The following is a 25,719-nucleotide window of genomic DNA, read 5'->3' as shown; positions in this document are numbered from 1 at the left end:
CGGACTGCAGAGCTGATCCGATGCTTCAAAGGATGGAAGAAATGAACCACCGTATAGAAGAGCTGGCGAAAGATTGTAGCCGGCCTATTGTGCGGGCGTTCTCAAGCAGAACGCCATTCACCGACGATGTCATGAGTGCCCCAGCACCCAGAGGGTTCAAAATGCCAACCGTCCCGCAATATGACGGGACAATTGACTCAGCGGACCACTTAGAGACGTTCAGAGCGATGATGCTCCTCCACGGCGCATCCGATGGCTTCCTCTGCAGAGCATTCCCGACAACACTGACTGGTGCGGCCCGGGACTGGTACTCCAGAATTAAACCGAACTCCATCAGCAACTTTGAAGATTTTGGGGACTATCTGGTCCGCCATTTTATGAGCAGCCGCAGGCCAAGGAAAACAACAGCATCCCTGATGGCCTTGTAGCAGGAGGATCACGAACCTCTCAAGGCGTTCGTTCGCCGCTTCAACAGGGAGGCACTCCAAGTACCGAATTTGGACCCCTCAGCGGCAATGAGCGCACTCCTCGCGGGTGCCAGATCCAATGATTTCTGCCGCTCAGTGGCTCGCCAAAATCCGCACTCACTGGCGGATCTAATGACCGGAGCTGAGGAGTACATAGCAGTGGAGGAAACGCTGGCAGCCCTGGACTTGACTCGGAGGAGAACCTCTGAGGACAAGAACCCTACCAAGCAGCGTAGGGAGGATAAGGCCCCTAGAAGAGAGAAGTCCCCTCAGAGGAGAGAAGAGAACTTCACGCCCCTCAACACCTCCCAGAAACATATACTGGCCGCCATCAGTGGAGAAGAATTCGTGAGGTGGCCAACGAGAATGATCTCCAAAGGGAACAAAAGAGACCAACCAAAATATTGTCGGTTCCACAAGGACCACGGCCACGACACAGAAGAATGCTGGCAACTCAAGGAAGAAATTGAGCATCTGATTGGCCGGGGCTACTTGAAAAAGTATATCCGAAGTGACGGCACCAGAAGGGAGCGCAGAGAAAAGAGTCCTCAGGACCCCAGCCCTCGACGGTCGCAGCCGCCCTCTGTCCGGAACCAATCTCCTCTGCCGCCTAGTTCGCAGCCAGGGGCACAGCGACCCTAGCCATCGGCACGATTATGGGCGGACCGGCCGCGGGGGGCACATCAACCGCTGCTCGTAAAGCATATGCACGCCGAGTCAACGCCGTGCACACATGCAGCAAGAAGACGAAGACAGAGAACGAGATCTCCTTTTCAGATGCGGGCCTCGACAACCTGATACTGCCTCACGACGACGACTTGGTTTTAACCATGCTCGTTGCAAACTGGGAAGTAAAAAAAATCCTTGTAGACAACGGGAGTTCGGCAGACATCTTGTACTATCATGCTTTCCAGAAGATGATAGGCGACGACCGTTTGAAGCCGGCGAACTTAGACCTGTTCGGTTTCTCAGGAGAGGTTGTGAAAGTGGAGGGACAAATTGAACTCCCAGTCCTCGTCGGAGAATTGCCCTGCCAAGCCTTCGCCATGGTCAATTTCCTAGTAGTGAGGGCCACTTCAGTCTATAACGCTATCTTAGGACGGCCTGGCCAGAACCTGATCCGTGCAGTCGCTTCAGCGTATCACCAAAAGATGAAATTCATAACGCCAAACGGCGTGGGAGAAGTTCGGGGAGACCAACCCCAGTCCAGAGAGTGCTATGCAATGGCACTCAAAGGCAAAAATGCGGTGGAATCATTGCCGATTGAGCTACTCGATCTGAGGGACAAATTTCGGGGGACTCAATCCGCCAAAGACCTCATCTCCGTCCCGCTGAGCCCAGACGACAATGATAAAGTCGTTCAGATCGGCTCCTCTCTAAGCAGCAGTATCCAGCACCACCTCACCGAGTTTCTTCAAGACAATGCGGATGTCTTTGCGTGGGCTCCCGTTGACATGCCTGGCATCGACCCAGAGATCAGCACGCACGGACTCGGTGTTGACTCAACTTGCAGGCTGGTGAAACAGAAAAGAAGGCATTTCGCTTTCGAAAGACGGCAGGCGATAAAAGAAGAAGTGGAGAGGCTTTTAAAGGCTGACTTCATTCGAGAAATCCAGTACCCGGACTGGTTGGCAAACGTAGTCCTGGTGAAGAAAACAAATGGGAAGTCAAGGACCTGTGTTGATTTCACTGATCTGAACAGGGCCTGTCCCAAGGACAGTCATCCGCTCCCGAAAATTGACCAGCTCATTGACGCCACCGCAGGTCACGAGCTGCTGAGCTTCATGGATGCCTTCTCCGGGTACAACCAAATCAGAATGTATGAGTCAGACATTTCCAAAGACTTCGTTTGTGATAGATCAGGGGACGTACTGCTACCGTGTCATGCCCTTCGGCCTCAAAAATGCCGGAGCCACTTATCAAAGGCTCGTGAACAGACTCTTCTAGAACCAGATCGGCCGTAACATGGAAGTCTATGTCGACGATATGCTGGTCAAAAGTCGAAGTGCACAGGATCATGTGTCCGATTTGAGAGAAATATTTCACGTCCTGAAAAAGCACAGCATGAAGCTCAACCCCACCAAGTGCACTTTCGGCGTCAGCTCAGGAAAGTTCTTAGGATTTATGGTAAGCCAGAGAGGAATAGAGGCCAATCCAGAAAAGATCAGGGCTGTGGTGGAACTCACTCCACCAAAAACTATCAGAGAAGTGCAACGGCTCACAGGAATGGTGGCCGCGTTGGGGCGCTTCATCTCGAAATCTGCAGAGAGGTGCCTACCCTTCTTCAACGCAGTCAAAGGACTCAAGACTGCGCCCTGGACAGAGGAGTGCCAAACCGCATTCGAAGAATTAAAGCAGTACTTATCCTCTCCACCACTGTTGACAAAGCCAGAGCCAGGTGAGGAGCTACTCCTGTATCTGTCTGTAAGTCCCACGGCTCTAGCAGCCGTCCTAGTTAGTGAAGAGCACCGCCAGCAAAAGCCTGTCTATTATGTTAGCAAAGTTCTCCATGACGCCGAAATCAGGTACCAGCGGGTCGAGAAATTGGCTTACGCGCTGGTGATGGCAGCCCGGAAGTTGAGGCCGTATTTTCAAGCCCACACTGTAAAAGTCCTGATCGATCGGCCGCTCAGGCAAGTTCTCCATCGACCAGACATCTCGGGACAGCTCGTGAAATAGGCCGTGGAGCTGAGCGAATTCGACATCCAGTACGTGCCAAGGCCAGCGATCAAGGCTCAAGTGCTGGCAGACTTTCTAGCTGAGTGCACCATCCCCCAGCAGATCACTGAATCCGAAATTGTTCAAACCCCAGTTGTGGAAAAGGCACTCACAACGGAGGAACAATTAGAAGATGGGACTGAAGCAGCAATCATCCCCGCACCAGTAGAACATAATCCATCAACCGCCGAACTAATCTGGGAAGTGTACGTCGACGGATCTTCGAACAAGGGTGGCTGTGGAGCCGGTTTGGTTCTCACCGAACCCGATAACTTCACCGCAGATTATGCCCTGAGGTTCGGATTTCACGCTTCCAACAATGAGGCAGAGTATGAAGCCCTCCTCACCGGAATGAATCTCGCAGTTCAGACCAGAGCCCAAAGGCTTAAAGCGTACTGCCACTCCCAACTGGTGGCAAACCAGATTCAAGGAGTCTAAGAGGCCCGCGACGAGCGTATGGTCAAATACCTCTCCAAGGTCCGCCAGCTAGCCAACAAGTTCAAAAGTTTTGAGGTCATCAGAATCCCCAGAACAGAGAATGTAAGAGCAGATGTGCTGTCCAAGCTGGCCGCCTCCGGATACACCACTCTCGGGAGTATATGTATGGAGTTCTTACGGAAACCTAGTATCGAAAGTGAGGCCACTGAAGTAATGCAGGTGGAGCACGAGCCCTGCTGGATGGACGAAATCATTGAGTGCCTGCGTACTGGAAAGCTTCCCGAAGCAAAGAAGGAGGCCCGCAAGGTGACGCAGAGAGCAGCTCGGTTTTCCCTCAATGGTGAGAATCTGTACAAAAGATCGTACACCCTCCCGTACCTAAAGTGCCTCCGGCCAGGCGACGCCGCGTACACCCTGCAAGAGACGCACGAAGGGATCTGTGGAGAACATCTGGGGGGCAAGGCCCTAGCAATCGAAGTACTGCTCAAAGGCCTGTACTGGCCTACCTTAAGACAAGATGCACTGACTCTGGTTTGAAGGTGCGAGAGCATCCACCAGCCTGCCGTGTCGATGGTCCCGATCATCAGCCCACTCCCCTTCGCAGTATGGGGGATGGACATCCTGGGCCCATTTCCACCGGTCTCCGGAAGACGCGCGTTTGTAGTAGTCTCGATTGACTATTTTACCAAGTGGGTGGAGGCTGAACCTCTGGCCCAGATCACAGAGCAAAACGTGCAGAACTTCTTCTGGAAATCAGTAGTTTGCAAATTTGGGATTCCCCGCGTTTTGATAATGGACAACGGGAGACAGTTCGAATGCAAGAACTTCCGAAAATTCTGCTCTGACTTGAAGATTGAGCAGAGATTTACTTCAGTGGCGCACCCTCAGACGAATGGGCAGACAGAAGTGACAAACAGAATCCTGCTTCAGGGAATTAAAAAAAGGCTGGATGATAAGGCTGGCCGATGGGCAGATGAGCTTTATCATGTCCTGTGGGCGTATCGAACCACCCCGCGCACATCAACGGGAGAGTCACCATTCAAATTGTCCTTTGGGAAGGAGGCGGTAATACCCGTCGATGTGGGCGCCCCATCTCCCAGAGTCACCAACTTCAGTGAGCAACTCAATGATGACGGGCTCCGTGCGAACCTCAACTTGCTGGAGGAAGCCCGGGAAGAGTCTCGAATCAGGGTCGCCGTCTACAAGCAGAAAGTCTCCAACTACCATAATTCAAAGATACGCCCTAGAGAATTCCGAACAGGAGATTTAGTGCTGAGGAAAGCTGTCGTCTCCCAACCAAAGAAAGTCGGAAAACTCTCCCCGACCTGGGAGGGGCTGTATCGAGTGAAAGAAGTAATTCGCCCAGGAAGTTATAAGCTGGAGAAACTGGAGGAGCACCTATTACCCCATGCATGGAACTCCAAGAATCTCAGGAAATACTATCAGTAGCCAAACATCGGGCGTGAAAGGTGATTTTGTAAATATAAATACATGTTAAATATGGATGATATGGAAACTCTTTTGCAGATCTTCGCGCCTCATGGAAACCCAGTTCTCTAAAAACTTGGGTACTTATTATTTGGAAACCCAGTTCACTAAAACTAGGGTACTCGCTGCTCGGTTCGCCACGGCTCGTCTCCGCAAAGGCCGGGAGCTCACTCCTGGTCCGGAACCAGCCCGGACAGCAGAAACCAAAGCCGCTTGGAAACCCAGTTCGCTAAAACTCGGGTACTTATTATTTGGAAACCCAGTTCACTAAAACTCGAGTACTTATTATCTGGAAACCCAGTTCACTAAAACTCAGGTACTTATTATCTGGAAACCCAGTTCTCTAAAACTCGGGTACTTATTATCTGGAAACCCAGTTCTCTAGAACTTGGGTACTTATTATTTGGAAACCCAGTTCACTAAAACTAGGGTACTCGCTGCTCGGTTCGCCACGGCTCGTCTCCGCAAAGGCTGGGAGCTCACTCCTGGTCCGGAACCAGCCCGGACAGCAGAAACCAAAGCCGCTTGGAAACCCAGTTCTCTAAAACTTGGGTACTTATTATCTGGAAACCCAGTTCTCTAAAAACTTGGGTACTTATTATTTGGAAACCCAGTTCACTAAAACTCGGGTACTTATTATCTGGAAACCCAGTTCTCTAAAACTTGGGTGCTTGCCGCTTGGAAACCCAGTTCATCAAAACTTGGGAATTTGCAAGATAGTTTATCTCAAAAGTCCGCCCACAGCATAGAATTAAACAGTATTAATCAGAGGCCGACAAGAGAACAGGTAGACGCCAAAATATAATTTCTATTCATGAAAGAGTAGGGCCTCGAAGGGCCATTACAAAAATGAGGCCTCAAAAGGCTGTTACAAAAGTGGGGTCTCTAAAGACCATTACAAAAAGAATCAGATGAGACGGCTCAAGAGGCCCCGTGGCTGCTACCCCGTTGTAAGTCCGCCTCCGGGACCACTGCGGCCACGGTAGTGACCAGCTCATCGTCGTCAAGCGCCGGTGGATCAGGGATATTCAGGCTGGTCAGGGTCATGGTTGGATTGGACGCTTTGACCTGCTCAAGACAGTCAAAGAATCCAATCTTGTAGGCCTCACTGGACAAACTGAAAAGTTCGTCCTCCTTCTTCTATAGGGCCTCCGCGACGGCCGCATTCTGTCTCTCCTTGGCTCTCTCCTTCTGGGCGTTGAGGGCTTCGGCTGCTTTCTGCTTCTGATGGGCCAGCTCCTCTTTAAGCAGCTTCTTCTCCGCCTCCGTCCGTCCAATGTTAGTTTGGAGCTCCTCCGCCGCCTTCGCCAGTTTCCCATTCTCCGCCTCTGACTTTGTTATTGCCTCGGAGAATTTCTTGCTTTTCTCCCGGAGATCGCTATAGTACACTCCAATCTGCAGGGAAGCAAGTGTCAACACAAAAAAGCAACGCAAAAAATAGAACAGAAACGAGCATACTCGAGAGCCCCTGTATAAAGGCCACGTGTCTTTCATTAATGATGAACACGCACTTCGAGGCAAAGGCGTAAGCGAATATGCGCGTATCTCCAAGAAGCTAAGGGCATCCGTTACGTGCTCGAGCATCAGTCCGGCTTGGGCCGGACTGGATATGACGGTTCCGCTAAACGACAAAAGTCAGTCCGGCCCAAGCCGGACTGGATATGACGCTTCCGCTAAACAACAAAAGTCAGTCCGGCCCAAGCCGGACTGATATGACGCTTTCGCTAAACGACAAAAGTCAGTTCGGCCCAAGCCGGACTGGATATGACGCTTTCGCTAAACGACAAAAGTCAGTCCGGCCCAAGCCGGACTGGATATGACACTTCCGCTAAACGACAAAAGCCAGTCCGGCCCAAGCCGGACTGGATATGACGCGTCCGCTAAACGACAAAAGCCAGTTCGGCCCAAGCCGGACTGGATATGACGCTTCCGCTAAATGACAAAAGTCAGTCCGGCCCAAGCCGGACTGTTGGCCTAAAACCGGACTGACGAATTTCCGGACTCATTTCCAGCAAATTTTCGGACTCATATCCAGGCCGGACTGACGAATTTCCGGACTCATTTCCAGGCCGGGCTGACGAATATCCGGACTCATTTCCAGCAAATTTCCGGACTCATTTCTAGGCCAGACTGACGAATTTCCGGACTCATTTCCAGGCCGGCCTGACGAGTTTCCGGACTCATTTCCAGCAAATTTCCGAACTCATTTCCAGCAAATTTTCGGACTCATTTCCAGGCCGAACTGACGAATTTCTGGACTCATTTCCAGCAAATTTCCGGACAGATTCCGTCCATTCAAGAATGTAACTCACCACACTTACCCAAGTCATTACAATGACTTGGAGAACTGGGGGGCAACTGATAGGGTGTAAAAACTCAAGCCTATCACAGGCCGACACCTGTCCTGGAGTAGGTGAACTCAAGCCTATCACAGGCAGACACCTGTCCTGGAGTAGGTGAACTTATCACAGGCCGACACCTGTCCTGGAGTAGGTGAACTCAAGCCTATCACAGGACGACACCTGTCCTGGAGTAGGTGAACTCAAACCTATAGCAGGCCTGCACCTGTCCTGGCGTAGGTCATCCCACGTCATCGAGTTTCCCTCTATAAAAGGGGGTTCAAAGTTCAAATCAAGAGGTAATAACCTTCCTCTTCTCAAAAAAAAACTCTTAAACTAGCTCTGCACTCCTGCTCATATACTGACTTGAGTGTCGAAGGGCCTGTCCGAGGTAACACCCGGGTTGGTCTTCTGACCTCGTTTGCTTCTGTGCAGAACACAACCACTTCATTTCAATCCCGCCGAACTCGACTCCTTCACTTCGGTTCCTCTGGTCATCCAGCTCAGCCCTTACGTCACTGCCGTACCTGTTACCGATTTTCGGTCTAACACAATCTACTAAAAAATTTAATATATTATTTGCTATAATTAAAATTTCATAATTAATTAAAAAAAATCCGAATCCATGAATCTTTCTTTTCGACGTTTGCCGAATCCGACACTCACTCATACCCCATACTGATGTAACATAGGGGGTGATTTATCATATTCAGCTTAGTTTTTTTTCTACTTAACCTGCATTTTCTTTTCATATTGACCGATATAGTTTGAGACTATTTGCAGCATTGTATACAATGATGAATTTTCATCACGGCTTTCAGTTAGCTCAATCATCCGGCTTCGTGCTGCTGCAGTGACAGCCCTTTCACAAGATTCTTCTGCTAACTCTGATATGATCTCCAAACTTGCCCGACGAATATTGCATGTAAATAAATACCACGAAAATGTAGGAAACGAAAGGATATCCTATCCTATTCAGTCTGGCACTTTGACAGCCCATGATGATCACCGTATTTATAGGAGGAACCACCACAAGCATACTATTAAAGGTGCGGTTTTTCTATCTGGCCATGAAGTTTCTTGCATGCTAACCAAGGATTTAAATTTCAGTTTAATACCGAATTTCGGTAAAAAAAAGAAGCAAATTTCATTAATGTACTGAAATTTAGGATTTTCGTGGTTTCAGTTTCGGTCATAACCGAAATCCAAAATTTTGGTATTTCAGCCGAAATTTAAAACCATGATGGAACTATGCCTAGTCTTAGTAATAACCCTACCATGTCATTGGGGATGGGATTGCAAGCTGTCATCAGATATAACTGTAGAACCCGAGTTCATTTCTCGTCATAAGCTGTCACAAATATCGTTATCGGGAATTTCTGGGCAAGGGAAAATCTCAGGTTTATTAAAAAAATTATTTATTTTCGGGTTTATATAGGAAAAACAATAAAAATAAAATTATTTTAAAAATATATAAATATATAAAATTTAAAATAAAAACATCGTAATAATATCAGGATAATATCATGATATTATCGTGGTTTTTTTTTTTGAAAATTGACAAATTTCATTAATATTAAACTGGCATTCGGGACCAGGAGTACCAACATGCGTTACAATAGTTTAAATAAAAGCTGAATGCACGGGCATACCTGAGACCAATTACTAAGCGTAGCATACCAATACAAAAGCAATTTGCCAACACCTTTTTCTAACAACTAACCTTCATTATAAGAATGAAAGTGCCTTGTGTGCACCTTCTCCTATGCCCTTTGTTCTAGTAAAGCGACCAAGCTAGCCAACAGAATTCTTAAAGCAGACATGAAGTTCCCAACAGAGAAGTAACAAGGAAAAGTATCCTGAAAGAAAACAAGACGAAAGACTAAGTCTCTCAAGCCAAGACTAACGGATTGTGCACTTCAGGATTAGATCAAGAGTTCCCATTTTTTATTTACACTGTAAAACCATCTTAGATAATCATCTTGATCACCATCGTCAAAGATACTTAAACCATCTAAAGATAACTTCAAAATAAGCTTCAGAGAAGCCACTATCAATGTCAGGACGAAAAATTGGAAAAAATGAGGATTTAACTTACCTCATCATATCTAGATTCTTCCCTATCCCCCTTCTTTTCCACTCTGTATCCACTTTCTTTTTCTATTTTTCCTCTCTCATCTTTCCTCTCTCTTCTTCTCACTTTTGGGGCTAGAAGGCTTTTATTCAGGGTTGAATCCCTCAGCCCCCTTTACCACCTGCTCCTTTCCAACCTCTTTATTTTCCTGCAAAGTCCTATTTGCCATAGAATGAAATAACTTTTTGGTGGCATCCAAATCTGCCTCTTAATCTATTCCACAAACATCTCCTACTGCTAATAATTTATCCATCTCCTCTTGGGGAATAACTGCATCCACTTCCAACTCCAGAGATTCCAACAAGGATGAGTTCGCCTCCTGCATATCTTCAACAATGCCTATTCGGTTCCAGACCTCTAGGCTCACTTCCCGGTCAAGAGTGTCCCGTGACTCCAGAGAGTCCCCTGTAGAGTGGCTCAACAATTTTTCTAGCCGATCAATCTCCGCCGCCTTTATCTCCTCCCATCGCAGACGACGTGCTTGACGCTCTTTTGCTAGAGTCTTCTAAAGAAGTCCATCTTGTGATATTATTGTGGTATTTTATGATAAAAATGAAAATATCGCTATTTTTTTTAAATGTCAGAATTATTTCGGGATTTTGTCGTTTTATCAAAATGTTGGGATAAAAACGCGATATTTTGAAAATATTGAAGATATTTGTGACAGAGATCATAATTGCTGTGTTCACTGCAGAGGTTAGCAAACCAGGCCAACTTCCCTCTAATGAAGAAACTTCCTTCATTGACAATACGGACACTGAGATTTTGAAGGATAGTTTGGATGAGTTCAACCAAAGCAATATGACGAGCAGCTCTTCTGATATTCTTGAAGACAGTTTAGATAATCCTAACCACTATGATACAAGGGATATTTGCATTGAGGATTCTGAAGTAATTTCATGTGGAGATACTGTATCTCAGTTGAATGGTGTTTCATTATCCATTGAAGTGTCCAACGAAGACCCCCCAGAGTTGTTTCTTCCAGGCTTCATCATTCATATAATTCCAGAACAGAAAAGAAACCTTCAGCCCTTATGGAAAAGCTGGAAGATTCTTGACAGAGAATATAGTTATAGAGCCTATATAGCAGATAGGAAAAGCTTCAAGGATATCGTTGTATCGCCTTATATGTTCCTTGATCATCTACCTTGGAGGTAACAATCCATGCATTTTCCTTATGTTTCCATTTATTTCATCATGTATGCAATGTTCTGAAGGCAGAAATTATGATTTGGCTTATAAGGTTTGACATTGTTATATATGGCAATCATAGTTCTTGAATGTTTGAATTTTACACGTTTTTTGCGAGAACACACATGTTGAATACATAATTGGAGTCCATGAAATTGAGACTGTTTGGTTCTTTCAATCAATATATTTTAATTGACAAAAAAGAAAATAAAACATATTAACTACAACTTTATTTGTTGATTCATATGCTATGTTACACGGATTCTTCTTACTGGGCAAGGTACCCGTGTTCGACAGGTGTCGGATTCCAATATTTTAGGATTCTGTGTGAAACCTTTAGATCCTTTTACCTATTATTTTCTAAACGCTACTACCACAACTCTACAATTGCCGAATGTTTTGAGTTTTAACCATCATAATAGTAATTTTTCATACAAAAATAAAACATCATATTTACTTAACCTATTTAAATTTCAGAATATTATTTCTTATAACCATATTATTATGTAAAAAAATTAAAATTTGAGTATAGATTAAAATATTTTGTTGAATCCACAAATTTTTCTTTTTGTGGTTCCTCGAATTTTACACTCGATATCCATGTCAGATTCTGACACGTATCCGTATTGATGCATCATAGTTCACATGAAATTGATGCAATGATCTCACCTACCTCATTGTTTGCAGATGTCACTATGCAATGCAAAGAATAATGGAGGACCAAAAGGCTCAAGGTCAATCCCATGCTGATTTGTTCAACCAATCTCATATGGTGTGAACTTTACTTGTGGAGGCTTTTTTTGTACTAATCTGATTCCAATTCTCCAATACCCTGCATTTTATGCATGGAAAGCTTCAACCAGTACTTGGGGTTCGAGTCTTGTGACCACGAGGTTAGGACTTAATGGTGGATACTTTGAAGGTATGGGTTGATCCCTGCTTACCTTCCTGGCTCTACAGAGTAAATCATCATCGCCATAATAATGAGTAGTTGTTCAATGTCGCAAAATCAGGCTATTGCTGTTCATATAAGATAAAAATTTCTCATGTATCCTCTTTTCCATAAGAAAAATGTATCCATTGTTTATTCATAATGATTGTGCTCATAATTATGTATGAACTATGAAGAGAAATTGGAAAGCCGTACTGTTATTTTTCAATTGTTAGTCTCATTTCTCGGAAGAAAATGATATCCTAAGTCACTTTTACGGATTTTCTCCTAACTATCAGCCCTAGTCCCATGTGACCGATAAGATCAACGGCCCAAATCGCAACCAAATGTGCCATGTGGGATCCAAAGTTGCTTGTTATGATTGAATCCTTGTGGGGGCTGTTCACCTTGGGCAGAGCAAGTTGGGGTTTATTTTAACTACGGGGCTGTACGCGTCAACCTTTGTTCTAGAATTTGTATACAACATAACTTCAAGATAAATTTTGTTAGAGCATGATAGTGAATCCTAGGAACAGCTTATCCAAGGATTCCTTTCCCCGTGTTAAACGGCCTTGCAGACACTCTAAATTTTGCCCTAAAAACCGGTATTTTGCATTTTAGGAAATCAATAGTGGGAAGTGAATTCAATGAAGATATGCTCCAGATTTTTTCCACTTAGACTCACTCCCTCTGCAACATTTTTGTCCACTTTTACGTTCTTCCTTGTGAAATCACTTACCGTAAAACGGTTGAAAAACTGACCAGGAAGCAATTTCAGACGTCTAGTGTAGGAAAAAGGGAAAAGATGATTGCTGCAATGGAATTGTTACGGTCAAAATCTGTAACATGATATGGTAGTCGAGGATGGACTGCCCTGCTAAGGTAGGAATGTGTGCGAGTTGGTGTGAAGGGATGTGGAGGTTAGTTCGGTCCGGAGTTGTGGCTTGCACAAGGCAGCAATCTGTCAGACAACCAACCCGGAGTGGTAACTCCGAATAGGCTCTCCGATACTTAAGTCAGTATAATGTATCAGATAAGGAAAGCAGAGCTCTGAATAGTAAATTTTGGGATTTTGACCCCTACCATTGGATTTATGAGGGCTATTTATAGTGAGAGCTCAGGTGTTAGATTACCTTTCCCCCCTTGGACAGGTGTCATCCTGTAATTGGATAGAGATTGCTTTAATGCTTTCCTTTGGGGGTATTTTTACTTGTCTGCCCCTGGCTTTAGTGTATATTTTCACTTTTGCCTTAATGCCATGCATCGACTGGCGATTGAAGGATTCTTTTTACACCCCATCAGTTGCCCCCCGATTCCTTTAGTCATTTTGATGACTTGGGGAAGCTTAAAGGTTACGCAAGAGATGGCCCGGAGGGTCCGAGCAATTTTGTTATTTAGTGGATTGTATCACATTCTGGATGGCTTCAGACGATCTGAATTTTGTCGTTTAGTGGATTGAGTCATATCCTAGACGGCTTCAAACAACCTGCATTTTGTCGTTTAGTGGATTGCGTCCTATCCTGGACGGCTTCAGACAACCTAAATTTTGTCATTTAGTGGATTGCGTCATATCTGGACGGCTTCAGACGACATGAATTTTGTCGGACGAACTACCACACTTGGTAGTTTTTTGAACCCTTTTTTCAGGGTCGCGTCGCTTTTGTATTTCTGGCCTCCTCATTAATGCTTTGCCGCGTGGCAGGATGTGAGTCGTGGATACGAACAGTCGCCTGACAGGTTCGTCTTTAAGATGAGTTTTGGAGGATCATTTCTTCATTCACCATTTGTTTTCCTCATTTTGCTCTTCCTATTTAGCTGGCTTCTTCCTGTTCGGTTTGTCATCGCTTGCCGTCGTTTGAGCTCGCCAGCTCGGGGGTCTTACCTTTTAGATAGGTAATTTTTTCCAGTTCATCTTTTTGCATTGCGTTTTCTTCTTTTTTAATGTCCAGTAGTTCTAGTTCAGAATCTCGTTCCTGTTCATCCTTGGGAGAAACTTCCTCGAGCAGATCTGGAACTAATTCGTCTGAAGGACAAGATCTTATTCGAATAGAGGACAAGGCAAGGTTATGGCCAGCCAGGGTGATGATGTGATCGTCGATCTTGAGGGGGAAAGTGATGACGAGGATGTAGAGATCGTCGAGGATGGTGTTATCTTGGATTTGAACACTAGTCCTGTACGGGTGGATAGTCTAGATGCAGCAGAATCGAGCGGTGATGAGGAAGATGATGATGATGACCAAGGGACATCCAGCTCCTTTTGGGGGAAGCAGGGCGGCTGATGTTGTTGCCACATCCCGGATGAATGCCGATCCTAAATACAATATTGCAGTTGTTCGAGAGGAGAACATCCTTGATGAGTCTAGGCTTGGTGACATTCCGGATCGGTACTGTATCGCTAATAGGTTTATTTTCAAGGCGGGGACCGTACAAGCAACGATAGTATGATGTCTGTGTGTATGAGGAGGCCTTGAAGGCTGGCTTTAGATTCCCGATCAACTCCTTTATCGCTGAGGTGTTAAAGTTTTGTGGTTTTCCCAGCTCATGTGGCACCAAACTCCTAGAGGATGCTGGTCGGCTTCATGTATTTAGTGCGGTACAGGATGAAGAGGAATCTATCCTTGACTCTATTCCGAAGGTGTGCACAGTTGAAAAAGCACAGATCAGGAGGTTGGATCTACATCAGCCAACGACCATAGGTGAAAATGATCACCGGGATACCGACCTCAATGCATGGTTGGAAGAACAGATTTATGTTTAGTGCTGCTGATCCTGAAGAAGGGTGGCCAGTTCCTTTGAAGTTGTCATCTGTTAATACAAAGTTGATGAGTTGCAAACCACCATTGGAAGGTGAGGACTAGGTGACCTTTGCAAAGATCTGCGAAGAGATTCGTTGGGAGGGTTTGATTCACTGTTCGGAGTTCTCCACGGAGGAGATCTTGGTTGAGATCGGTGTCAGTGCTGCAACCCAAGCACGTAGGTGTCTTAGGCTGTTTGGACTAAGAATAGTATCTTAAATCATGTTCGTGTTGTTTGCTATGTTATCGAAATATTAATCCGACCTCTGACACTTAGCCAATTTCTTTGATTGCAGAAATGATGAAACAGATTGCCTTAGAAGGTGCGGCAGGCCGTCCAGGGGAAGGGTCAAAAGAGGAAAGCTCCAGAACCGACTCCTCCCTCTGTCCAAGATAAGGGAAATGTTGGATTGTGCATATGGAAATTGGAAACTCTATAAATACAAGACATATTGCTGGAGTTTTCTACAGCTCTTCCATAATTTCATGTGCTGAAAATTGGTAGAGACACCCCAAAGTCTTTCTCTTCTTCTTCTCTCTCAATTCCATCAACTAGTTTTGTCTTTTAAAGGTCAAAGACAATTATCCAACTAAGCTCCATTGATCTAAACATATATTCTCATATTATAATCTGATTTGGATCATATTATTAAGTGAATAAGGATTTGTACACTAGATCATTTGCGCAACAAAAGGAATCTATCGATTCAACTTGCGGTTTCGCGTCGATTAGATCACTGGCGAATTTTCGAGGAGTAGATTAAGCGGACGTGTTCTTTTCTACATCAACTAAAGGTATTTATATTTGTGTTTGTTAAATCACAATAAAATCAATTAGTCCCTCGGAATCCTGAGTTAGAGCAAAATTTTTGTTCTACACCGTTTATTCTTCCGGTACATGTACTGATTTTGCTCGGGGTTTTTACAACCAATCTAACACCCTCTCCATCTTTCTGGGTCATTTGCTATGTTTTTACAATGTATTTTCGTTTTTCTTCTCTTCTGCTACTTTGTATCTCGGCCCCAGAGGCCTTTTGTGTACGTTGCCCCCAAGGGCTTTTTGGAATGGAAACACTTTAAAATTTCTCTAAGTGTTTGAGTTCGTCATTTGTCATCTTCGCTTATGTATTTCCAGCGAATTTATTTCTGAATTGTTAATTAATGAGCACGTGGTGAGTGCAACTCAGTCGGCTGGCTTGTATTCTTCCCGGGCTTAGACACTTAAGTTTTTTCAGAATGTTAAACCACCACTTCAGTTTTGGTTGTTATCCCGAGGTTGTGCTCGGTGAATTCCGAATGCAACCGAACTGACTGGTTTTTATCTTACCCGAGTTGAAACACTTGGGTTTTTTCAGAATGTTAAACTGCCGGTTCGGTTTTGGTCTCTCATCAACATCACGATGATGAGAGACTCAAATCCAATATGAAAAAAATTTATGCATTCCAACCATTCCTCAAGATGATGCATAAATGCGAAGTGCAAAACGCGCCTATAAGTGCAACTAGCGCCCTAAAGCTCACAGGCCATGCTGCGTGCAATGCCTTAAGTTTGCTACAGGAACACCTCTTTAGAAATGTAACTCTAACAACGTACACGTCAGCAAATGAGCTACACCAAGTTGGACGTGGCCAGGAGCCCTTATTGGTGACGTGCTCTCCGCATGGGTAGCAGGTGACCAAGGTCAGCAGACCGTCAAAAGCTGACGTGGCATCTCCCAACAGGCTGCTGCCTCATCTTTTGCATTGCCCCTCAAAACTCAAAAAGCAAACAAATAAAAAATATAAAAAAGGAAAAAAGAAGAAAGAAAGCACTTTATTTAGGGAGATGATAAATTCGCACTCCCTTGGGATAATTCGATGCACTGTAACGTGAATTATGGGGAGACCTAAACGCAATTTTACATTACAGTGGAGCGAATTATCCGACAGGAGGTGCAAATTTATCATCGCCCTTTCTATATTTGCTAATTTATTTGATTATTATTATACTTTGGACCAATTACCAAAGGGGACAGAAATTAGGTAGAATTATCAACTGGACCCAGGCTTTTCAGAAATTACGAATGGGGGACAAAATATGTACGGATGGGAAATTGTGGTCCAAAATGCCCTTTTCTTTTCTTAAAGACCACGTTGGTTTTTACTTTTCTACTTTTCCCTTTCCCTCTTCTTTACTGTTTCATTTTCTACTTTGGGGGTTTTTTAACCTAGCATTGGACGTGGGAAAACTCAACAAACACGTGAGTAGTTTTTTTGCAATGTTTTTGTTTTCTCAATATCTGTATTATCTTGTTTAGGGTTTTGTATTTTGTTCATCTCTAATGATTTCTAGTGGATAACCCTTTTTGAGAGTTGAAAACCCGATTTCAGGTGGATACCCTATTTTGAGGTTTTGTTTTGAGAGTTGGAAGCCATGTTTAGATATTTAGTAAGCCCCATTAGATACTTGAAAACCCCTCTTTTATAGGCCTTAAAACCTTTAACAGCCCCCTTTTGGAGAGTTAAAAACCCCTCTCTTATAGACTTTAGAAGCTTTGAAAACCCTCTCCTAGAGAGTTGAAAACCCCTGCTTATACATAATCCAATTTAGATAATGGATAACTCCCTTCATAGATTTGAAAAGCCCCCTTCTATAGTCTTGAAACCCATCTAGATACTTGATACCCCCAATTAGCACATGATAAGCCTTTTTGTCCTTGAAAACCCTCCCTTAGATATCTGTTAACCCCAGTTTAGGTACTTGATAATCCCTTTGGGACCTGAGAAGCCCTCTATAGACACTTGAAAACCCCAATTTAGTTACTTGATCAGCCCTATTTTAGACTTGAGCCCCCTAGCCAACCATGTTTATTGACTTCATAATCCTCCTTCTTGAGACTTTAAAACCCCCATTTAGAGTGTTGACAACCCTGTTTAGAGATTTGAAAACTCTCCTTATTTCAACATTGTTCTTCTGACATCTTGTGTGTCTTTGTAGGTGTTTAAAAAAATGGGCGACACAATGGTTTCTCTTCTTTTACACTATGATGGAAAATTGAATGATGAAGTTTCGTGGGAATATATCGGTGGGAGGAAGACATTCTTATCGATTGGACGACGAATCAATTTCCAACAATTTAAAGTTCTAATCCAGAAAAGAATCGGAACTATAGAAGGGCAGGTGATTGAATCCATAAAGTGTCGATACGTTGTTGATCCATATATATCCACTTTAATGGATGTCGATAATGATGATGCCTTCCAAACCATCATGAGGATGTTTGACAAAGATGTGTTTAATTCTATGATGATATACATATTCAAAAGCATTAGTGACAATGGTAGAAATTCATTGTATTCGTCAATGTTGCCTCCAAATAATGTTTCTATTACGGGACCCTCTAATAATGTAGCCATTCCGTCTACTTCGAATCCACCCCAAAATCTTCCTCGAGAAGCAGAAAATGTCAATCGTCTCCCGCGTTTTGAAGTGGATTTGCAAAGAGACTATGATGATGAACTTGATGGTACCAATATAAGAGGTGATTCAACACAACCGACTGTAAGGTATTGTACTTCTTTACCAATGGTTTTCCCCCGCGTTTTAACCATGTCAAGCACAAGCAGAACCCAGTGGTTGTTTTGACATAATGAGATCAAGACCATATTAATCTCTTCACACGGGATATCTATAAGTCTAGCATTCAATATCCCTTTCGCAAGTTCATAATATTTGAGTTTTGTTTTCTCATCTGTGGTCTCATCCATGGTACGAAGTCTAGAAATAAGATTTTCCTGTTCAAGGAAAGTCCTCGATTGTAAAAAAATGCTTCAACCACCAATGAAGGAAAACTAGCATTCTTAACGTAGAAAAATTTACTCACATGTACCAATGAAGGAATAAATATGCTACAACATTTGCTTTACGAAATGGCCAGCCATCAACAAGAGGAGGAGGGTTTCTCTTGTCAGTTGATATAACCCTGTTCACATTTATTGCCTCCCCTCTGACTGGTAGGCCTAACGCCAACGCTACATCGTTGGCCTTAAAAGGAACTGAAATACAGCCTAATCTGAATGATTTAGTGGCAGGATCTCACTTATCATGTAGTGCTCTGATAAGGGACTTGTGCATCACAATTTCTTCAAGGTGGATCAGATGTTTGAACGGGGTCTTCTCTAGTTCCTCGTAATGGTGTTGCTGCAACCCCATCTTAGCCAATGCACTCTTGAAACATGAAGGCGAACATCTTGCAGGGACATAAGGAGCCTGCAAATCAATTAACATCATCAAAACATTAAATGACATATGAAAACTGAATGATATTGAAAACATAAATATGAAATACACGTACATGTTGCTTCCTCCCTTCAAATATTTTCCCTTCCCTTCCCCTTCCCCTTTTGCATTTTCCCCCTCCTCTTAAGAATCTTAGCCTTGCTCCCCCCTTTTTCTGTCACCTTTGCCATTTATCAAAACAGACACATTATATAGATCTGTGAAAGAACAAACAAGGTTATCAACTATATAATAAGGTTATCAAAACTCATATTATTTTAAATCAAAGGCAAGAGAAGAAAGAAGACAAGGTTATCAACTACCTTGTGATGACAAGAATGAACACAATTAGAAATTTTGAATTTAAAAAAAACCTATTTTTTAAGAGATTTGCATTTAAAAAATAATCATATCATGATTAAGTTGTATCGGGGGCTATTGCTTTTGATATGACATGTATTCACTATTCTTTCTCTTCTATTCTTGCAAGTGTTGGAGAGGTTGGCTCTTTTTCATTTATAACGAAATGCCAGATTGAAGCCATTTATGACCACTGCGTCAATATAACTTTCTTTCCTTTCTTATTCTTACTCTTTTTTTTTTTCAAGGTGTGTGACCAAGATATAGTAATTTCGTGGTAATGAAGTATACAACATCAGGGACGATATGGATTCAACTAGCCAAGGCAGTACAAGAGAAATATTTGAATAGCTGCTAATTTTATTCACAGAAAAAGACCAAGATGGTCAGGACAAGAGAAATAAACTTTTAACACCCTTGAAAATCACAAAACAGTTCTATAGTGGAGTGTCTTGACCCACATATAAAACCTCCATTGCATTAAGGTCTGCCACTTTATTTGCGCTTATTCAAATGTGCACCAAGGATACATCCGTCTCATACGTGATTTCCAAAATAGTGTTCTCCAATATCTAGAGAGGCAGACTGGTTGGCTAGAGATGGAGTAGCGAGGGTTAGGATTGAGTTTTTTGGTCTTCTCCTTTGCCTATTGTCTTTGTTTGACCATCTCAGAGCTAGCTTCATGCAATCTATTGGTGAAACCTCTAGTTGGGAACAAAAGGAAGACAAGAAGGAATTGGTTTGAGGACAAAAACCTCAGTCATAACCGGATTAAAAAGCATCATTTCCTAGTGGCTAAAATACTCTATAAAATGCCATCATAGTTCACAACCAAATTATAAGAAAAAGGCAAGCCTTAACAATGCAAACACTAAAACACGAGTCTGATAATACCATTATTCACAAGAGATAGAACAAAGATTGGGCTGATGCCATTTACTATTAACCAAATAACTAAAAAAACTATACATATAACAAGATTTAAGTGATGGAATCATTTCCCAAAGTAGAACAAGAATTATATAATTGGCAGAGCACAATTAGGAATAATGTCAACTTTAAGAGACTTAGAAAATGATGCTAGAAAGAAAAAGAAAGCTAGTTGAGATATACACAATAGAAAGAGTATACATGAAGTTCTTTGAACCCTTTTTTTTCTTTTTAAAAAAAATTGATACCAACTTACATATTCCTCTATAAGTTAGACAATCCTAACACCAAACATCATGAGGAGACAACTAAAGTATTTAACACTAACCAACCTTGAGAGAAAATCTTCATACAAATAAGCAAAATAGAACAGATAGACCATTCAAATAACTGAAATAAAAGATCCGAAAATAAACATTACAATTTAGGATAAAAAACACTCTTACAAAATATGAAAATCAATTTTCACATCAAAGATCATTCAATCACTTTCATAGTCATCATTTTCCAAAATTGCTTCTGGAAGCTAGTGTCCTGTTTCAAACCTCTTCTAATACAAACTGAAATTTCTTCTTTTTTTTAACATCCATCGTAATCTAGCTTTAGTCTCTATATATATTTTCATTTCACACCTCATTTTTAAATACATTCAAATCATAGTAGGGAAAGGCACACACGCACCTTTTTTTTATATGAGTTTTCACATTATTTTTTACTAGTCTCTTATTTATACATTCGAGTATGTTCGTTACAGCTCCAACCTATCAGTTCTACACCTTACAACCAACCTGAATCCATATAAAGGCTCTATTTACTAGCTGACTAAAGAGGGGTTTTCAAGTCTCAAAACAAAACCTCAAAAGATAGTTATCCACCTGAAATAGGGTTTCTAACTCAGGGTTTTCAAGTCTCTAAACAGGGTTTCCAAGTCTCTAAATGGGGCTTACCAAATATCTAAAGAGGGGTTTTCAAGTCTCTAAATGGGGCTTACCAAATATTTAAAGAGGGGTTTTCAAGTCTCAAAACAAAACCTCAAAATAGGGTTTTCCACCTGAAATCGGGTTTTCAACTCTCTAGGAGGGGGTTTTCAAAGCTTTTCAACTCTCTAGGAGGGGTTTTCAAATCTCTAGGAGGGGGTTGTCAAAGGTTTTAAGGTCTATAAAAGAGGGGTTTTCAAATCTCTAGAAGGGGGTTGTCAAAGGTTTGAAGGTCTATAAAAGAGGGGTTTTCAAGTCTCTAAATGGGGCTTACCAAATATTTAAAGAAGGGTTTTCAAGTCTGAAAACAAAACCTCAAAATAGGGTTTTCAACTCTCTAGGAGGGGTTTTCAAAGCTTCTAAAGTCTATAAGAGAGGGGTTTTCAAATCTCTAGAAGGGGGTTGTCAAAGGTTTTAAGGTCTATAAAAGAGGGGTTTTCAAGTATTTAAATGGGGCTTACAAAATATCTGAAGAGGGTTTCCAACTCTCAAAACAAAACCTCAAAATAGGGTTTTCCACCTGAAATCGGGTTTTCAACTCTCTAGGAGGGGGTTTTCAAAGCTTTTCAACTCTCTAGGAGGGGTTTTCAAATCTCTAGTAGGGGGTTGTCAAAGGTTTTAAGGTCTATAAAAGAGGGGTTTTCAAATCTCTAGAAGGGGGTTGTCAAAGGTTTGAAGGTCTATAAAAGAGGGGTTTTCAAGTCTCTAAATGGGGCTTACCAAATATTTAAAGAAGGGTTTTCAAGTCTCAAAACAAAACCTCAAAATAGGGTTTTCAACTCTCTAGGAGGGGTTTTCAAAACTTCTAAACTCTATAGGAGAGGGGTTTTCAAATCTCTAGAAGGGGGTTGTCAAAGGTTTTAAGGTCTATAAAATAGGGGTTTTCAAGTATCTAAATGGGGCTTACAAAATATCTAAAGAGGGTTTCCAACTCTCAAAACAAAACCTCAAAATAGGGTATCCACCTAAAATCGGATTTTTAACTCTCAAAATAGGGTAATCCACCAGAAATCATTAGAGAGGAACAAAATACAAAACCCTAAAGAAGATAAAACAGATATTGACAAAACAAAAGCATTGCAAAACCCTAAAAAAAATGAAAAACAAAACCGAGATAGAGAAAATGGGAAAAAAAATAATTACTCACGTGTTCGTCGACTTTTTCCACCTCTAATGGTGGCTGCAAGTGAAGGAGAAGACCGGTAGGTTAAAACCCCCAAAGTTAAAAAATAAAAACAGTAAAGAAGAGGGAAGAGTAAAAAGTAAAAAGGAAAGTCGTCATTAGGAAAAGGGCATTTTCGACCATAATTTTTCATCCGTGCATATTTTGTCCCCCATTCGTAATTTCTGAAAAGCTTTGGTCCAGTTGATAATTCTCCCTAATGCTTGTCCCCCTTTGGTAATTGATCCTTATACTTTTGTTGACGTGATTTCTCCTCCTCTCCTCCCAACATCCCCTGCTTTTTTTCCTTCGCCCGAAAGTCTCCGTTTTTAGTGCAATTTTCAATGTCTAATCAATCAAACGATCACGTTTCTCGCTAAATTCTTAGCAAAATCAGGTTCCCCTCATCAATTCCTGGGGAAAAATCCACAGAATTTACTTGTCTTGATTGGGTTATTTTCTTGCTTAAATTTCTAACAAAAATCCTTCTTCTTTTGGTTCTTCATCTCTCATTCTTAATCTTTCTTAGGTTTTCGATTCTTCATATTCTCCAACCATTATTCCTCAACAATCCTTTTCTTTTGAATATTTATGATGATTTTTATTGCCTTCTCATAGTCTGTATTGTATCAAACTCTAAACTCCCAATATTTTCCCTCTTTAATTTCCTTAGATTCAATTAATTTCTAGTAATAGATTCTGGGTTTTTGTTCATTGATCTCTGAATTTGAAATGGCTCAAGAAAGTTTGAAAATCAACAAAGAAGAAACCGATTGTGAGGCCTTAAAACCTTCTTCTTCTTCTTCTTCTTCTTCGCCCTCATCGCCTCCTCCCCTGTTCCTTAAATCTTCTTCAGAAATACCAATCCAAAAGCATGAAAGGACAAAAATTCAAGTCACAGATTTGGGTATGGAGCTTTCTTTAGAATCTCCAAGACCAATTCGTTTCGCAAACCGATGCTCCAGCTGCCGGAAAAGGGTGGGATTGACCGGATTCCGGTGCCGGTGTGGTGATCTTTTCTGTGGTCGACATCGATACTCAGATACCCATGATTGTTCTTTTGATTATAAGGCTATTGGTAAAGAAGAGATTTCTAAGGCTAATCCTCTAATTAAACCTGCTAAGATCATCAAAATTTAAGTTTTTTTTTTTTTACCTTCTGTTTATTCTGTTCTAGCAATTTCCATGTGTCTGTTTGGTTTTTACTGTGTTTGGGATTTCAATAGAATTACTTTGTATGACTAAAATTGAGATTGATGTAATTTGAATATGGTTGCATAGGACCATATTTCTTTAAGATATGTAATTTAGTTATCATTCAACTGGGGTTTTTCATTGAGATGAAACACTGCCTCTCTTTTGTTGTTGTTGCTTTTTCTAGTTTTCTTGTTTTTAATTGTTGAAGAGATGTAATTTGATAGAAACCAAGTGAGGCAAGTTGGGAGAAATTCTGTTGCTGGTTTTTATTGTTGAAAGTGTGGTGAGTCCTTCCTATTTTGTTTATTTCCTGTTAAATACATGTGAATATAGATTCTTTTCCTTTTATGAAATTGACGTTTATTGATCTAGCACTTCCAAAGCTCTAATGCAATGAGATCTCATGTTTTATCCTGGCTTGTATTAAAATGCAAGAAATACTGTTAATTTTATTTCTTTTCTAAGTACTTAACATTGACCACAGAACTAATCAAAAGTAAATATCATTTTGTAAGATGAATTGATTCTTATGAATGAATTTACAAATTCTATCAGATCATAATTACAAAAAGCTAATTTTCCATGTTCCTCTCTGCACTTCTGAGTAACATGTGAAGGCCTACGGTTTCAATTTTCAGTGAACATACCAGTAAACTTCTAAATTTTTATAGGTGGTCATTATATTTTTAAAGATTTTGTTTTTTTTGTTTTTTGTTTTTCTAATTCCATTGTCAAACACGGTTCATTGCTGGTATACAAACTATTAATAAGAAGAAATCATGGCATTATGGTTTGAGAAGTTAGCAATAGTTCATGAATTCATTCTGTTTTGTGCAAAGTCCATGCCATTGAATTCACAAACAGACATTTCTTTTACCTCCATCATTTGAGTGATTTGAATAATTCGCATATCCTACAGGGGGTGCGAATTTATCATCGCCCTATGAAAATCTTAATAATATGAATTAAATTATCTTAGTTTCCTGGGTTTGTTGTCTTCCTCTTTTCTAAGAAGAAAGTGGTTGGAATCTGGTTTTTATTTATCTTGACTATCCTTCATACCCTTGTTTGGATTATGGTTGGTAATGGTGAGTTCATTCTTTCCAGCTGTTTCAGACCTTGGGCCTTGCAATATTTACAATGTTCATAAATTCTCATCTCCTTCCAAGATTGGATGATGTGAAGGCCAACCTGGAAAAGCTTGCAAGTGGGTTCATACTTTAGACTTTCTCCGGAGACATAAGCAAAGGCCTCTTAAAGCCTAACAATATAATTCCTGAATTGGTGGATTTTTCAAGGTTTGCAGCAAAGTAATTTGGAGGCTTTGACAAACTACATCACCTCAATAATATTGATAGTAAGTCGTTGGAATCTTGTGACTGCATTTGAGAGGCTCTGTAATCTTATTATGGATCGATCCTTTTGTTTATTACTACATTCTTGGTGAGCAATGAGTAGGGCTGCAACCTGAGATGACATTCCCTCAACCATAACCTGATCCAACCCGAACGATGGTCAACCTTAACCCAACCTATCTCTAAATTTCTCAACCCTAACCCGATCTATCTGTTAGTTAATACTGGTTCAAATAAGGGATTAAGGAGCAACAGAATGCCTCAAAGTTGCACGTAACAAAAAAATTTCACCCCTTTTCAAATTTCCAGTTACTAGATTTTATGGTAATCAAAATATAAACACAAAGGAATTAAGAAATAATACCAAAGGATTTCCCCGACTGGTAATTTCAACTTGACCTACTCCTTGCTTGTCTTCAATGCTTCTCAAATGTGAACGCCTTGGAAGTCAGAGTGATTGTTCTTTTTTCATTGCTTTGACTTGTGGAGGATTGAAGAACTCTTCTTCAAAACCAATGGAGGAAGAAGAAAGAATGACTTGTGGAGGATTGAAGAACTCTTCTTCAAAACCAATGGAGGAAGAAGAAAGAATTCCTTTTTAACCTGAGAAAACTAAGAGAGAAAGAGAGCTTAAGAGCGACGAGGGATAGGGAGAGGGAGAGGGAGAGGGAGAGAAAACATCCAACCTTTTTACTCTCCCTCCTCTCACTGTATATAGAAAAGAAAAGGCACCATAGGTTTGGGTGTCCAAGTTGCCTTGGGCGCCCAACTCCCTTGGGTGTCCTTTTCCCGTAAAATTTTCTAATATTAATTAGTTTACAAGGCGTCACAATAGTTGGAGGCTTCACTTGTTTGTTTCAAGGATCCACCATTTCAATGGGCTGTTGCTTTTATGGCTGGGGCGGCATTCTTTGCCTTTTTCTGTGCTTATGTTAAAAGAGATAGCATATTTAGAAGCAAGAGAAAGAAATTTTGATTC

The 25,719-nt window shown here is 41.8% G+C and overlaps 1 protein-coding gene and 1 long non-coding RNA gene across 2 annotated transcripts in view; one reads left to right on the top strand and one right to left on the bottom strand.

Moving 5' to 3' along the window:
- The window catches only part of LOC143891187 (uncharacterized), a 60,453-nt gene extending 46,468 nt beyond the window's left edge, over positions 1–13,985 (top strand). Inside the window, exons 9-14 of the mRNA XM_077395821.1 lie at positions 8,234–8,375; positions 10,239–10,738; positions 11,463–11,547; positions 13,409–13,443; positions 13,522–13,599; positions 13,757–13,985. Of these exons, the coding sequence (XP_077251936.1) occupies positions 8,234–8,375; positions 10,239–10,738; positions 11,463–11,547; positions 13,409–13,443; positions 13,522–13,599; positions 13,757–13,985 (1,069 nt within the window). The remainder of the gene's footprint in view (positions 1–8,233; positions 8,376–10,238; positions 10,739–11,462; positions 11,548–13,408; positions 13,444–13,521; positions 13,600–13,756) is intronic.
- A 4,280-nt stretch (positions 13,986–18,265) lies between these two features.
- Positions 18,266–25,408, bottom strand: LOC143889376 (uncharacterized). The gene is made up of 3 exons (XR_013254822.1): positions 25,105–25,408; positions 18,836–18,977; positions 18,266–18,750 (listed from the first exon to the last, which is right to left on the bottom strand). It is a non-coding gene; the product is annotated as an uncharacterized LOC143889376 (long non-coding RNA).
- Positions 25,409–25,719: the final 311 nt, after the last annotated feature.

Source organism: Tasmannia lanceolata, unplaced genomic scaffold (assembly GCF_043159265.1).
Source record: "Tasmannia lanceolata isolate RefF3 unplaced genomic scaffold, GAP_Taslan_0.1 ptg000013l, whole genome shotgun sequence".
Lineage (NCBI taxonomy): Eukaryota > Viridiplantae > Streptophyta > Magnoliopsida > Canellales > Winteraceae > Tasmannia > Tasmannia lanceolata.
Note: the sequence above shows the minus strand (reverse complement) of the source record. Positions and strands in the feature narration are given on the sequence as shown.